Source organism: Ornithorhynchus anatinus, chromosome 3 (genome assembly GCF_004115215.2).
Source record: "Ornithorhynchus anatinus isolate Pmale09 chromosome 3, mOrnAna1.pri.v4, whole genome shotgun sequence".
Taxonomy (NCBI): Eukaryota; Metazoa; Chordata; class Mammalia; order Monotremata; family Ornithorhynchidae; genus Ornithorhynchus; species Ornithorhynchus anatinus.
In genome coordinates this window covers 29,382,832-29,398,896 of record NC_041730.1, presented here as the reverse complement: position 1 = coordinate 29,398,896, position 16,065 = coordinate 29,382,832, and the positions used below count along the sequence as shown (strand labels likewise).

General features: G+C 44.1%; 1 protein-coding gene across 3 annotated transcripts in view; it reads left to right on the top strand.

Moving 5' to 3' along the window:
* The window catches only part of LDLRAD3 (low density lipoprotein receptor class A domain containing 3), a 174,940-nt gene that overhangs the window by 43,923 nt on the left and 114,952 nt on the right, over window positions 1–16,065 (top strand). For 2 of the 3 annotated variants that reach the window (XM_029061142.2, XM_029061141.2), the window contains exon 2: window positions 14,255–14,401. In XM_029061142.2, coding sequence (XP_028916975.1) covers window positions 14,255–14,401 — 147 coding nt within the window. Of the gene's footprint in view, window positions 1–11,828; window positions 12,077–14,254; window positions 14,402–16,065 lie in introns of those variants that run through there. The other variant, XM_029061144.2, reaches the window with a different exon arrangement.

Here is a 16,065-nt window from a genome sequence, read left to right as displayed (position 1 = left end):
TCTGTTGCCGACTTGTTCATCCCAAGCGCTTAGTACAGTGCTCTGCACATAGTAAGCGCTCAATAAATACTATTGAATGAATGAATATTTTGATGGGGAGGAAGGCTCATCCTACCATTCTCCAGGTGAATCTGAGATTTCTTCACTCCTTAGTACAGTGCTTGGCACACAGCACTTAGCAAATACTACTACTACACCAAACTTTATGGACATTTGTCTGTTAGGAAGTTTTTCTTGATTTTTGGTGCTTTTTTATGGTATTTATTTAGTACGTATATGTGCCATACACTGTACTAAGCACTGGCAAAGAAACAAGCTAATCAGGTTGGAAACAGTCCCTGTCCCAAGTGGGGCGCAGAGACTCAATCCCCATTTTACAGATGAGATAACTGAGGTACAGAGAAGTTAAATGATTTGCCCAAGGTCACAGAGCAGTCAAGTGGTCGAGCCAGGTTTAGAACCCCAGTTCTCTGACTCCCAGGCTCGTGCTCTTTCCACTAGGCCGTGCTGCTTTTCATCTAGTTCAGCTGGTTCCACCAATGTCCCCACCCCATGCCCCTTAGGAAAACCAGTGAAGTATTTCCTTTCCAGAGGGAAGGTGTTCCTCACTTCTGGTACAAAATAGGGGGCAGGTGCTGTCGGAATGTTCTGCTCAGATGGTGCTCTCTGATCTTAGGGTAGGAATCCTGATGGACTGGGATAGATTTTTTTTTTCCAATGATGTCAATGAGCATGAGGCGTTCCATTCCAGTTACAGCTCTCCTGCTATCCCCAAACCTTCAGCAGGCACCTACCTGCATACACAAGCCTGGGCCTCATAATTCAGGTGGGGTAGGTACCTAAGGATCGATTTGCCTGGGCGGATTTCTGAACAAAAGCCTTCTGTTTATTGGCAGCACAAACAGATGGTCTTTGAAAAAAATTAAAAAGCAATTTCAAAAATTCATTAGCATCCAGAATTATGGAGGATTATCAACTGTATTTTGGGAGTAGGGAGACAATGAACTTGTGGTCTCTGTTGGGTCAGGTGAAGCTGTAGGTTAGGGGTTATAAAAAGGCAGAATGGATAAATAGGAGTTTCTGGAATAACCAATTTGTCAGTCATATTTTTTGAGTGCTTATTGTGTGCAGATCACTGTACCAAGCGCTTGGGAGAGTACAGTGCAGTAGAGTTAGTAGATATGATCTCTGTCCACTAGGAGCTTAAAATCAAGTATTGATGAAATTCAGAGTCCTTAATTGCCTTGATAATGGCAATTCACACTGTGTGGGAAATCTTTCCTACCCAAGGGAACCATCCCCTGGTCATGTGGGCTTTATCTTTGTTTGTATTTTACTTAGGGCTTCCTTACTTACTTTCTTACTTTACTTAGGTCTCTGCATTAAGGAGCACCTAGAACTCATGCCGGGGAGCCATGTCGGATCTCAGAGCATGCTGGGTAGTACTCCTGGATGTTCCGGAAGGTAGTGGTAATGGAAGGGTGGGTGAGAAGAGAATGCCAAACTCCAATTCCTGCTTGTTGGGCAATGATCAGCCTGAAATTGTTTAATTAAATGGAAGTATTTCTGGACTGCTTGCGTATGGGTAATACAGATTTTTCTTTCTGCTTTTAATGGCTTTTTTTTTTTGAGACCCCTTTCCAAACTGTAAGCTGCTATATTTGATCCATGACGGTCTGCTTCAAGGAGGATTTACCTGTCATGTGGATTGTAATAGTCGATGGAATTGACCTGAGGGAAGGGGGCACAGATATGTGGCTCATATGAAATTTACAGTTACATGACAAAGCAGAGAGCCAGACTCTAGATTGCACCTGGAGAATTGCATATACATTTGCATCTCCAATCAAAGAAGTTATGTTGCACAGTTCTTATCAGAGGACATGATTTTTGATCGACCAACTGTATTTATTATTAATTTAGCACCTACTCCTTGGAGAAATTTTGAATCGATTACCTCTTGGAACTTTTATTTATCAGGAGAAAAGGGAGAACAAAATGAATCAACCACTGAGAGATAGCAAATATTCCACTCCCCACGCCACCCCCAAATCGTTGCTGCAAGTAACACTAGATTCTGGATCATCAACTCGTTTGTCTTGTTAGACTAGTTTGGACTAGTTTGTAAATAATTTGTATTTCCTGTCTCTGGGAGGCAACATGACCTATTGGAAAGAGCACAGGGACTGGCAGTCAGGATACCTGGATTCTAGTTGTCCCTTTACCACTTGCATACTGTGTGACTTTAACTTTTTTGCTTCAGTTTTACTCATCGGTAAAATGGGGTTAACGATACTTGTTCTCTCTCCATTTTAGACTGTGACAGAGACTGTGTCCAATGTGAGCATTTTGTATCTATCCCAGCGCTAAGCACAGATCTTGGCATTCAGTGTGTGCACCTAATAAATGCCATCATCACTAGTTTGTTGTCAGGCCACATTGCAGGGAAGACAAGAGGTGGTTTCAGCAGAGATAGACAGCTGTAGCCCTGTAGACAACCTGTGCCCTTAGAAGTATTTTCCAAGAGCAGTTTTTCCAGAAGGAGGGCTTTTGGTATTTATTAAGTGCTTACTATGTGCAGAGCACTGTTCTAAGCACTGGGATAGATACAGGGTAATCAGGTTGTCCCACGTGAGGCTCACAGTTAATCCCCATTTTACAGATGAGGTAACTGAAGCACAGAGAAGTTAAGTGACTTGCCCACAGTCACACAGCTGACAAGTGGTTCTGTGCCTGCTAGGGCTGTGATGGGAGTCTAGAAAAGATACCTTTTACCCGCCACTTCAAAACCCCAATTTGGAAAAACTTTTCCATCCTGGACTGTAGCTAGCTCTGATAGGAAAGACCTCTGGTGGGAGAATAGAGCCAAGAGACTTTGAGCGAGCTCATGAAGTTTCAAAAAAATCATAAGGTAATTTTTATGTCTTATTTGCATCTTGTAAATTACTAATGGTAAGTTAATGATTTGCATTAACACAATCCCAAAAAATATTGTTTTCTTAAAGATCTCCAAAGTTAGAGCTCCCCCAGCCCACCCCTTGGTAGCTTGTTCCAGTGGTTTCATGAAGTCAGCAAATTCTTCCTTAGGCCTAAATGAACTCTGTCTGACTGCAGATAAAACTTGTTTATTTGGTGTTGTGTGAATATGATGAAACTGGTCAACGACCTGATTAAACTCTTCCTCTGCTAAGGCTTTTACTAAGTCATCCCTTGGAGAAAGCGAAGCAAAACCAATGTCTTCGGTGGTTGCTCAGCTGATCTTTTTATTTTGGTAATAATTTTGGTTCCTCTCCAGTTTCTATCCATCCCCTTTTACATACAGTGTCCCAAACTGGCCCCAAACTTAGAACAATAGCTCTCCTTTACATGGGGCAGGAAGTTAAGAGCAGAGAATGCTTATCAGAGAGAGACAGATAAAATAAGCCAGGCAGAGAGAATGATTTTCATTTGAACATTCCTGAGCTCACATTGAGTAGGAAATACTTTTGTGGCTGTGAAATTGCAGTTAGGTTCTTTCCAGATGACATACCTATAGCCACTGTAACCTTGGGGACATCAAATAATTTTAAAATGGTAGGGAAAATCAAGAATTTATGTATGTAGTCCAGTAGAAAGAGCAAAGAACTAGGAAATCGGAAACCTGGGTTCTGATTCCACTCCACCACTTGCCTGCTGTGTTACGTTGGAAAGTTACTTCTCTGTGCCTCAGTTTCATATCTATAAAATGGAAATTCAAAATCTGCTCTCTATGCCCTCCCTTAGATTGTGAACCTCATATGGGACAGTGGTTGAGTCCAATCTGATTATACTGAATCTAGCTCTGCTGTTAGCACAGAGCTTAACACCTAGGAAACACTCTACAAATGTCATTATGAGGAAAGTTGGTATAGCTTTATTGGTCAAAACTTGTTTCTGGCAACAGGATTCTTTGCTGTTTACGCCACACCTTCAGTTGAGTTGAGTCTTTGTCTCAGTTTGTCCATTGTGAAAGTGGGAACATCCCTTTCCATAAGAACCTTAATTTAAACCAATCTTGTGGAATTTTTTTAATTTGAAAACTATCTTTAGTAAACTACTCTTGGATTCCCAGGTGTATGGTATAATAGGAAGACTAAATATTGTTCTCAATTTTTTTTTTCCTTAATTTTGCATTTTTGCCCTACTGGAAAATTGCCCAATTGGAAAAGTCCATATGCCAGATTTCATTTCCTTCAATCTTTTCTTATCTTTTGCCTAACAGGAATTACATATCATTGTGGAAGCTAAGCTTATCTCATTATCACAAACATTCACTGATATTGCTAAGAACCCTGGGCTCTTTGTGTCTTGTCAATCATTTGCCTTAATGCTCTTGGACAACACAGAAAATGTAGAACTGAGCTGGAAATTCTAGTTTATTATGTAGCTTTGCTCTCTGGGCTTGGTCCAGATTATGTCTGTATTGTTCCTCAACTCCCCAAGTATTGAAATTCTGTCTTTGTCCAGAGTCTGGGACACCATTTATGGCTATTTGGGAGGGATAGTGGCTCTGTAGAGATTGGGAAGGGCTCCCTGGGGTGCTCAGTAGACACACTAAGCTCTCTAGAAGGTGTCATGTGGCTGACAAGATTTTTTTCATGACATTTATTAAGCGGTTATTAAGGGCCAGGCAGTATACTAAGCACTGGGGTAGATACAAGCAAATCAGGTTGGACACAGACCATGTCCCACATGGGGGCTCACAGTCTTAATCCCCATTTTACAGATGAGGGAACTGAGACACAGAGAAGTTAAGTGACTTGCTCAAGGTCATACAGCAGACGAGTGGCGGAGCTGAGATTAGAACCTGTCTTCTGACTCCCAGGCCCGAAATTTTTCCACTAGGCCACACTGCTTTTCCTACACTGGTTTGTGCAGATGTATTGTGATCTTCTACTCCAAAGGAATCATCTTCTCAGGATGATATGGACTGAGGCTTTCTGGACCATTCCTAACCCTTCCCCTTCCTGAAGCTGGGCTCCCCATCTGAGGATTGACCACTAATCCAGTCCTGGGAGACAATGCAATATCTGTTCCTACTCCCTGGATACAGACAGAGATCATCAGGCCAAGTTTAAGATGCTGGTGGCTGGTTGAGGCTACCTTGTGAGTCAGGAGCTGGTATGCAGAGATGTTCTTATTGAATAGTTATCAAGTTCTCTCAGGTGGAGGCAGGTCCTGGCTGAACCTAGGCAAGGTCCCTTGCTCCCCATAGAAGAACCAGTGGGTGTCCCCTCATTAAACAAGTCAGTTTGTAGAAACTTGCCGGACCATTAACCTAAATAATCGCCATTGTGGTCTTCCTCATCCTCATCAAAAGCATTTATTAAATGCCTGACTGTACTTGGCACTGAACAAAGTTAACTAAAGCCAGATCCTCCCTCTCAGAATTTATAATCTAAAATATTAAGTGTAATTTGAGCAGTTAACCTTGATCCATAAAGGTTCTGTGCCAGCAACCAAAATTGTTTTGCAGAAAGGTCTTGGAGAATAGGATATGGGGCTTTGCAACTGATTTCCCTGGATTTATGGTAGAGTTCAAGACTCTTTTGTCCTTTATGTGAGTGTATTTTCTGTCTGCAGCTGGGTATTTGTGGGGAGAAAAAAACTTACAAGCCATAGAACGTCCATGAAAGAGTCTATGAAGCAGCTTGGCTTAATGAACAGAACATCAGCTAGACAGAAGACCTCAGTTCTAAGCCTGGCTCTGTCATTTGTCTGCATGGGACCTTCTTTGGTCAAGTCATTGAACTTCTCTGTGCTCATCATCATCTATTTAAAAAAAGAGGGGGTTAGTTACCTGTTCTCCCTCCCTTAAGACTGTGACCCCATGTGGGACCGGCACTGTGTCTGATCTGTTTATATTTTGTATTCCCTACCGCTAAGTACAGTGCTTGGCACATAGTACATGCTAAATAAATGCCACAATTATTATTATTATTACACAAACACAAACAAATATAGGCATAAAATTAGTTTTGCAGACAGTATGCCTCAAAGCATATGTCAGCCCACATTTTTCATCTGGTCCCCTCCTATTCAGGTATGTCAGTGCTAATGCATTTAATGTCATGCATTTTGCATGCAATTGTCAGTTTTAAAGAGAATTCTAGCTTTCTTTTAGCACCAACATAATGTCTTTGAAGTTCTGGTTGTGTGCTCTCTCCTTCATCGGTTACCTGTTAGTTATTTCTGTCTCGGGTTAGACTTTTCCATAGTTCTAAACACTCCTCACAATTACATTCTCTGTTCCGACGCTGCCCCTGATGAGCAGATTGGATTGAGGTTGAATATAATGAAGTGCATTTCTTTGTTGGTTTTTTAGGATGGTGTTATGAAATCATTTTTTATGAGGTGGAAAGAGTGAGCAGGGTTCATCTGCACAGTTGTGGAGCTTTGACTTAATAAGGCCAGATGACTCTCTCATGGAGGTAAATTGCCCACTCCTGAGCACTGGAATCTACTTTGATTCAGACATGCATACTAAAGAGAGAACTCCAGCTGTAAATACTGCTTAACTCTGGCACTTGTTAGATGTACAAACATCATTGGCTCAAGAAGTCAGCTAATTCTTCATGATGGAGAGCCTGTCATCTCTGATCAGCTCAGAGGGAGGGTGCTGGCGTGAGCAGATTGTAGAGTGGGGCAGACTGGTTTAATGGATTAGGCTACTTAAGAAAATTTAAGATGATGCACCCTTTAATCTCTGTGTGTGTATATATATATGTTTTTTTCCTCCCTGCTTGGCTATAGTAGAAACATATTGTCATTATCACTGGCTGAGTTCCTCTCCTAATGGCGAATGATTAGCTAAACAATAGTTCATAGACTATAATGTGTTGGAAACTTGTGGGTAATTGAAGTCAGGTATATTTTAACCCACGGTGTTTCTTTGGGGCTGTTTCCTCAATCAATTAACAGCACTTATTAAACTCTAACTCTGCACAGACCATTGTACTATATGCTTGGAAGAGTACAGTAGAGATAGCAGACCTACCCTCAAGGAGTTTACAATCTACTGGGAGAGATAGACATTAAACTACAGGTAGAGGGAAGAAATAGAATTTAAGGGTATGTACAGAAGTGCTTTGGGAGTTCAAGAGTTGCAAATCTCCAAGTGCTGAGGTGATGTGTTGTACTTTGCCAAGTACTTAGTACAGTGCTCTGCACACAGTAAGTGCTTAATAAATACGATCAAATGAGTGAATGTGGAAGTGCTGAAGTGACAGTTGGTGGAAGGGTAGAGGGGGGAGATGAGAGATTAATCTAAGGAGGCTTCCTCTAGGCTTTGAGCTCATTGTGGGCAGGGATGGTGTCTGTCAACTCTGTTGTATTATGCTCCCCCAAGTGCTTAGTACAGTGCTCTGCACTGAGTAAGTGTTCAAAAAATGTGATTGATTCCTGGAGGAGCTGTGCTTTCAGAAGGGTGTTGAGGATGGGGATTGTTTGCTTTAGTGTGTTGGTGATTGTGGAGATCAGTTATCTGTAATCATTTTAGCCCATAGTACATACTGTGTTTTTACTAGCAGGGGCCCCCGTGAATGGGAGAGTGGGATCAATCCTCAGGGCAGAATCAAGAAACTAAAGTTCTATTCATGGCTTTGACAATGATGGAATGACTTTATGTAAAATCTCAATCACTCTGTATCTTGGTGTCTCCATCTGTAAAATGCTGATTTTAAAGACTTCAGCTGTTCCTTTCAGGGGATACGTGGGGCATAAAAAAAATCATTCAAGTGCTTTGAGCTCTTTGGAAACAAGGTGCTATCTGAAACCAGATACTAAACCCCTGGCCACCTTTTTGCAAGTGGCACCCTGAAAATGATAATCACTATAATCCCTTCCTTCCTGCAGGTTCTCAGTCCTGAGTCTCTCCCCTCATTCTCTGATGGGAGAGTTGAATGTTATTTTCAATAATGACATAGGTCAAGTAGGGCAGAGGATGAAGCGGAGCATAGAGTGCTCCTGCAGGGGCCGAGTATACGTTGGAGTCTTAGCCTACAATGCATTTTTCTAGCCTCTCTCTGGCGTTTTTCCTCAGTCTCTCTATAAGCCGTCCTTCAAGAAGCATTGAGCATTCCTGGCCTTCTGAGTTTTTTATTGCCAGGTTTTATCGAGTTGTCAAATTTGGGATTTTTTTCCTGATTGACTAAGGTTAAGAATCCCTGTTAAAAAGGAAGAGATTAGGCAGAAAGCAAAAGCCAGATTCAGGAAGAGGAACGACTCAACTCATTGACTAACTTTTAGCCCTGAACTGGGGATAGGGATTGTTTCCTCTGACCCTTTTAGCTGGCGACATCAAGTACCAAAGCAGCGCAGTTGATTAGCTCTATCTGAATGACTGGTACTAGCTTATCAAATAGCTGATAAAGATTGGTTATAGTTATCCTCCTTCCTGCCCTTCTAGCTAGCTACCCAGCTGTCACTGTCCAGACTGAGTGACACCTGCGTGCAATCTTCAGCCCTTTACTATGCTGCCCCTAATAATCACTGGCATTGTGAGTCCCAGTGGTACAGGGGCTATGTCTAACCTGATTATCTTGCATCTACCTCAGTGCTTACTTAGTACAGTGATTTAACAAACACCATGGTAATTATTATTAAGGATCCCCATACATCTTGTTAGGGGGTAGTGGAGCTGCCCGCAATGAAGGAGATCATATTAATGATTGTAGGCCAGTCTTGAGGAAGGCAGGTTTGTGAAACACTCAGGTTGGCTTCTATCTACACATTCCAGACCCTGATGGAGACCAAAGCAAATCAAGCTGGAGTATTAGCGGGCCCCCTGAAGAATTGTTAAGTAATGTGTATAAATAAGTGTTTGGAGGCAAGCTCAGATGGTGGACATCAAATTTTTAGTTGTTGTTTGTTTTGTTTTTTAAAGTGAGTCAGAAGAAAATAAGTAACTGTTTTCTGAGGCTTCATTCTAATTTGTGTGTCAGCAGAATGTCCTGAGAAGGTTCCTCAAACTGGAGGCTGTTTCAAGAGGTTTGCAAAATCAGTTGTGATGATTAGGGGGAGGGAGAGTAAGTCAGTTGTATTTATTGAGTGCTTCCTGTGTGCAGAGCACTGTACTAAACCCTTGGAATAGTACAATACAATAATAAACAGACATGATGCATTCCCTCCCCACAATAAGCCTACAGTCTAGAGGAGAGGGAGGGGGAGAGACAGAGACAGAGAGACAGAATTTATTGAGCATGCAGATTTAGATGGGGTGGAAATAAAAAAGGAAGAGGCATGTGATCAATCAGTTGTGCTTACTAAGCACTTGGGAAAGTACCATAAATACAACAGAGTTGGTGGACACATTTCCTGTGCCCAAGAAGTCTAGATTGGTAATTCCAAGTGAAGCTCATAGGTGCCCATTCCATGGGGGCCAGTGCCTTCACAGCTGTCTGAGCTGGGCTCCCAACCTCGCTCAGCCCAGATTTCTGACATGACCTGAGACATTCCAGTCAGAGCTGAAAAGACCCTGCAATGAGTCTTTAAAGTCTGCCTCATCCCTTTCCTCATCCCCAGTGGACCCCTCCCCCCCTCCTCCCTCATGCTCAAAATGAAGAGTCGGCCCCTCTGATGAATCTACGTTCTCTTATACTGTTGTGGTGTCCGTACAGTTGTGGTCACCCAACTGGTAAAAAAAAAAAAAAAAAAAGTAGCATTTGGCACTATAATGGAATGTGGCCACTGACAAATTTCATCCATGTCTAAGCCTTCAGGCTTTATTTCAGCAAGTGGACATGTATGGGTACCAGCAGTAGTGGGAAGCCACTAGCAGATGGTTCATATTCCCACGTGGTGGGAAACCTTGGCTAGATTTTGATTTTTTTCCTGCAGAGAATTGGGTTATTGAAATTAAACACTATGTTTTAGTGGCCACAGGTATTTCACGCTAGCATCTCCCTTCCATCAGTTGGATTGACACAGTTGCACAAACCCAACCACCTCCGTGGCCGTAGATGGGGAAATGAGACCCAGCCTTCAGGAGTCCACTTGAGGAAAGTCCCACCTGCTCCGGGGTCATTGTACTGGGGACTTAGTCTGGGATTTCAGAATGAACTGCTATAACCTCTCCTTGCCTTGCCCCACTTTTGCCTCTTGTCTTGAGGAACAATAACTCTTGCCACTCATCCATTTTAGAAGGGTGGAATTACTACCTATGAGTGCTAGTGCTTATGAATTTATTTACACACTCCCTAACACTCATGTATGTTTGTATTTTTGACCCCTCCAGTTATGACTTTTTTTTGTCAGCCCTGATAGAGTATAAGCTACTTGTGGTCAGGGAACAGGTCATTTTGTTATTCTCTCCATCCCAGGAGGCTAGTACACTGTACTGCACCAAGTGGACATTTTAATAAGTGCTATTTCTACTAGTGCTGCTACTGCTACTCTGTACCTCTCTACTGTTCTCTTTTCATTTAAGGAACTCCAGCACTTTTAATTCATTCCCACAAAGTATTGAATATGTGGGGTTTAACCTGCTGACGCATGTCAGGATTTTGAGTGCTATGGCAGAAATGTGCTTCCATATCAAAATACAAGGAGTTATTATTTAGTCTGTGCTTCACACCCATCATTCATCAGGTCTGTCAGCCAGTAGTCTTATTGACTCTGAAACCCTGGTGGTTGGAAACTAATCTGGCCAATTTTCTATGTCTGGAAATTGATCTACCTGAAAGTGATTTAACCAATTCCAAGTCTTGATTTCACACTCCCCTGCAGAAGTTGTATTAATGATTTAATCTTCCTTGCCAACAACAAAATGGGTATCTAAGTGTTCCTCTTTGGACCCCCTGGAGAGTTGAACCCTGTTTTCACTGAGGAATAGTTGTTGCAACCCCTAGTGAGAGGGTGCAGGGACTCGAGTGCTGAGTGCAGGAGCCCACGTCAGGATGACACGGACTGTACTTGAAACATTGATGGTGAGGCGCATGTGACATCACATGCATGACACTGAGCAACCTGGGTAATGTACATACCCTTTTGCAGAAGTCCACTGTTTGCCCAAACCCAGGGCGTTTTTCTGAAGGGACTCCTGAACCCTCCGACACCCACTTTAGTCCAGAGCTTTAGCTTTCCCACCCAAGGTTTGTGTGAACGTGAGGGCTACAGCCCAGCCATGAAACACTGCAACATGGGCAGAGATTGGTGGGTATGGAGGAGCTGGGGGAGGCTGGACATTTAAAAATTAAAGTATTGGATGTAAAGGTGTACTTTGCATGCCATATCCTCTAGACTCTAAGCTCATCATGGGCAGGGAATGTGTCTGCTAATTCTGTAGTATTGAGCTCTCCCAAGTGCTTAATACAGTGCTCTGCACATAGTAGACACTCAATAAATATGATTGATCTATATCTATCCTGGATTAAGAACAGCAGAGAAGTGGAAAGAGCATGAACTTGGGAGTCAGAAGACTTGGGTTCTAATACCGACTCTATTACTTGTCTGCTGTGTGACCATGGGCAAGTCACTTAACTTCTCTGTCCCTCAGTTTCCTCATCTGTAAAATGGGGATTAAATCCTACTCCCTCCTATCTAGGCTGTGAGCCCCATGCCGGACAGACTGTATCCAAACTGATAACCTCGTCTCTACCTCAGTGCTTAGAACAGTGCTCAGCACGAAGGTACTTAAATACCATATTGAGCATTAATCATCAGTATCATCATCATTATTTTTATTATTCTTTGAAAATGAGACTGACTGGTGTAAAATCAGATGACTGGCCACCCTCATCTCAGATGTTGCCAAGGGAACTTCGGAATGTAGGCTGCTGTTTGGACTGTGCTTTGTCAGTTGCGCCATGCTAGGGGGAGGTGACGCTATCGTAGCCATGGTTTGCAGTGGCACAGCACCAATTTATCTGTTTTGAAAGGGGCACCATGCTTCATTTACAGAGGGGAAGCAGAGGTTTGGGGGAATTGTGGGACTTGTGACGTATCAGTAATACATCTATCTATTTGGGACTAATCGGAAATTCTAATGGCATGTCTTAAAATGGTGGTGTTTAGGGATAGTGATATCATCCAGGAGGCTAATCCCTTCTGGACCAATGAGGTGGGTATTCGGGGGCTAATTCCTACAGCATCCCCTTTGGCCTCCTGGGCTCCCCTAGGGACTAGAACTAAAGACAGTGACCAGAGATACGTGGCTTTGGATCTGGCCGTGGCAGCTGGAAAGAGTTGGTGTTGTCTGCATTGGTGGTTGGCTATTCTAAAAGGGTCAACTTGTGGTAACCACCTGCATTTCACACACTGGGATGGGTAGCTGGAAGAAAAGCCCACATCGGCACAGAATGTTCCACAGCCGGAAAAACTGGGGCAGGCAGCGATTCGGTTCCCTGGACGGTGGTAAACCACTCCTCTCTAAGAGGCGACCTTAGAGGACTGCTTGGTTTGGCGATGTGAACAAATGTCTGTCTCCACTAGATGAATATATTTTGAATTCTGACTCATGCTATAATAATAATAATAATAATGTTGGTATTTGTTAAGCGCTTACTGTGTGCAGAGCACTGTTCTAAGCGCTGGGGTTGATACAGGGTAATCAGGTTGCCCCGCATGAGGCTCACAGTCTTCATCCCCATTTTACAGATGAGGTAACTGAGGCACAGAGAAGTGAAATGACTTGCCCACAGTCACACAGCTGACAAGTGGCAGAGCTGGGATTCGAACCCATGACCTCCGACCTCTGTGGCTTTCAGAGTGGTCAGAGTGCGTTAGCTGGTTCTTAGCTAATACCTTCTAGACTGTGGAAAGAGGTGAATCCCAGAGAATACTATTACTACTATTCCTACTACTAATAATGATGGTACTTGTTAAGCACTCACTATGTGTCAAGCACTCTTCAGAGCACTGTGGTAGATACAAGTTATTAGGTTGCATGCTGTCCATGTCCCACATGGAGCTCACAGTCTTAATTCCCATTTTAGAGTTGAGGTAACTGAGGCAAAGAGAAGTTAAGTGACTTACCCAGGATCCCTCAGCAGACAAGTGGCTGTGCCGGGATTAGAATCCAGACCCTTTCATTCCCAGGCCCGTGCAGTTTCCACTAGGTCATGCTACTATTGATGCAGCATGGACTAATGGAAGAGGACAGGACTGGAAGTCAGGAAATCTGGATTCTAAGCCTACTCCACCACTTTCCTTTTGTGTTACCTTGGGCAAGTGACTTGGATTTTTCTCTGCCTCCGTAGAGAAGCAACCTGGCTTAGTGGAAAGAGCCTGGGCTTGGGAGTCAGAGGTCATGAGTTTGAGGCCCAGCTTTGCCACTTGTCAGCTGTGTGACTGTGGGCAAGTCACTTCACTTCTCTGTGCATCAGTTACCTCATCTGTAAAATGGGGATTAACTGTGAGCCTCGCGTGGGACAACCTGATGACCCTGTGTCTCCCCCAGCGCTTAGAACAGTGCTCTGCACATAGTAAGTGCTTAACAAATACCAACATTATTATTTCTCATTTGTTAAATTGGGAAAAGCTATGTGTTCTCCCTTCCCCTTAGACTGTAAGCCCCGTTTGGGGCAGAGACAGTGCTTTATCAGATTATCCTTTGTCTGCCTAGCATCCTGACAGTGCTTAGCACATTGTAAGTACTTAGCAAATATAAGTATTGTTGATTGGGCTTGGGGGTCCACATCTAGGATTTTGGTTACCCGGATCTGTCGATGGTTGAAGAATCCTGGCTCTGCCAATTGCATACCGTGTGACCGCGCACAAGTCATTTAACTTCTCAGTGCCTCAGTTTCCTCATCTGAAAAGTGGGGATGATGTACCTGTTCTCCCTCCTACTTCCTGTGAGCCCCATGTGGGACAGGGATTGTCCAACCTGATTAACTTGTGTGTATCCCAGTGTTTAGCACAGTGTTTGACACATAATAAGTGCTTTAACCAATGACACAATAATAATAATAAATCCAGTACCAAGTGTTCTGGCTTGGGCCGGCCCAGATTAAAGGTCTTATCCAGAGAGCTACAGAAACTGGCAGTGGGGCTAGAGGAAGCAGTTCTGGGACAGTGGGCTGGGGAATGTATATGTAGAAATGACCCCTGCAGGGACTTCCAGGCACCTTCATCCCTTCTGTCAGATGGACTAACTGCTTTCTTGAGCCTTAGCCTCAGCTGACAACCATAAAAAAGCTTGTCAGTGCTACACTTACCTCGTGCAGGTCTCATAAACTGAAAGCAGAGACTTTACATCATCTGGGCTATGTTTTATTTTCTCCCCTTCTCCCTGCAGAGAGCCAGCTGTTGCCTGGAAATAACTTCACCAACGAATGCAACATCCCAGGAAACTTCATGTGCAGCAATGGACGCTGCATCCCCGGGGCCTGGCAGTGTGATGGGCTGCCTGACTGCTTTGACGAGAGCGACGAGAAAGAATGCCGTGAGTGACCCCATCTTCCACCCCGAGGGGCATAGGGGAGCGAGACGCCAGTGCGTGGCTGGGTTCGGACCCACCAAACCCTCTTGTGGCCACATGGCATCACCTGTCGAGCTGCAGATTGTTCTTGGGTCTCAAGCAACTGTTCTGAAAAGGGCCTTTGCCAACTCTGGCTGTCAGTGACCAGGTTGGTGAAGAGTGCAAAGAGGAGTAGGAGCAAGAAGGCAGCTCTTAGGGCCACTGCTCGTCTGGGTTTGTGGGCATAGATTCTTCTCTCTGCAGGCCTTTCTCTAGATTAGTGCTCAATCCTTCCTCCCTATGCATGCATCAAAAAAAGATACTTGGTACTTATATAGCACTTTTTATCAAAGATTTCCTAGGCTCAGTCACAAAATTGCCTAACCCCCTTGAGAAGAGGGTAAATCCAGTATTCCATTAGGTATGGAACATAGGGGCCAATTTTTGCATTCTAAGAGCAGTGGCAAACTTGGTTGGGCTTTCAGGGGATGGGGCTGGGGAAAAAGTGAGAGGTGTAAGTATGTAAGGGACATGCAGATGCACACCTGCACTCATCCCAGAGAGGTGGATGTGCAGCCTCATACGTACAGAGGGTCTGGGGCTTGGCAGAAAGAGGCATGCCCACGGCTGGCTGCTGGAATCCTGGAGGCCACACATCAGGTTGGGATCCAGAGTGTCCGGTTGAGAGGCTGGTGACGGGAAAGAGCTGCAAACCAGAGCCTAGATCGAGATCCCACTTCCGGCCACTTCTGTTTGAGAGCAAGGAATGGGCTGGATACCCCTAAACCAGTGGGTTTGCCCCATCTCCCAGGTCCATAGAGGACAGTGTCCGCTACCACTCCCACTTTGCTTCCTCCACTTTCACTCAATTTATGTAGAGAGCAGGGAGGATTGTGGCCTAATCAGGCAATGCCAAGGATTTTCCTTGGGCAGACCACTTCCAGTGCCGATGCATGAGTAAGGAATGAGGGAAGATTGCATTACTCTCAGGCACAACTATTGTTTAGATATAGCTGTTTCCACCCCACTTCCAGGGTTTCTCAGCACATCTTTTGGTGGTCATTACAAGCTGGATCCTTGGTTTCCATATTCTGTGCCTCATCTGGGGACCCAACTTTCACAAGCAGAGCATGATGGGGCAGGAGTATGTGTTTTATGGTCTGCTGCCTGTGGCCCACTGGAAGTGGTGGTATGGGTCACACTTGGACTGTTGAAAATCCCAGGGCTGTGAACAATACCCAAATCCTGTCCGGTGGTACATGGTAGAGACGACTTCAAGGTCTTTCCTTCCTTATGATTCTCTGAAGGATTGCAAGTGGAAATGCAACAGCAATGGAGCTCTAGAGAGGCGATGTGCTCTCTGGTGGGCTCAGCCGGAGTCTGGGAGAGCCAGGATCCTGAAATCTGTTTCCAAAGGTACCTGCCAACTGCCACACAATCAGTCATTCAATAAATCAGTGGTATTTATTGAGCACTGTGCTAAGCACTTGGGGGAGTGGAATACAGCAGAGTTGGTAGACATGGTCCCGCCTACAACAAGCATACAGGCTAGAGGGGAACATAAGGTCTGCTTCTCCTGGTCTTAAAATGGACAGTCTGTTTTTCAGCTGAGTGGTACCCAGTCTAGTATGGGTATGGAATCAGGCATC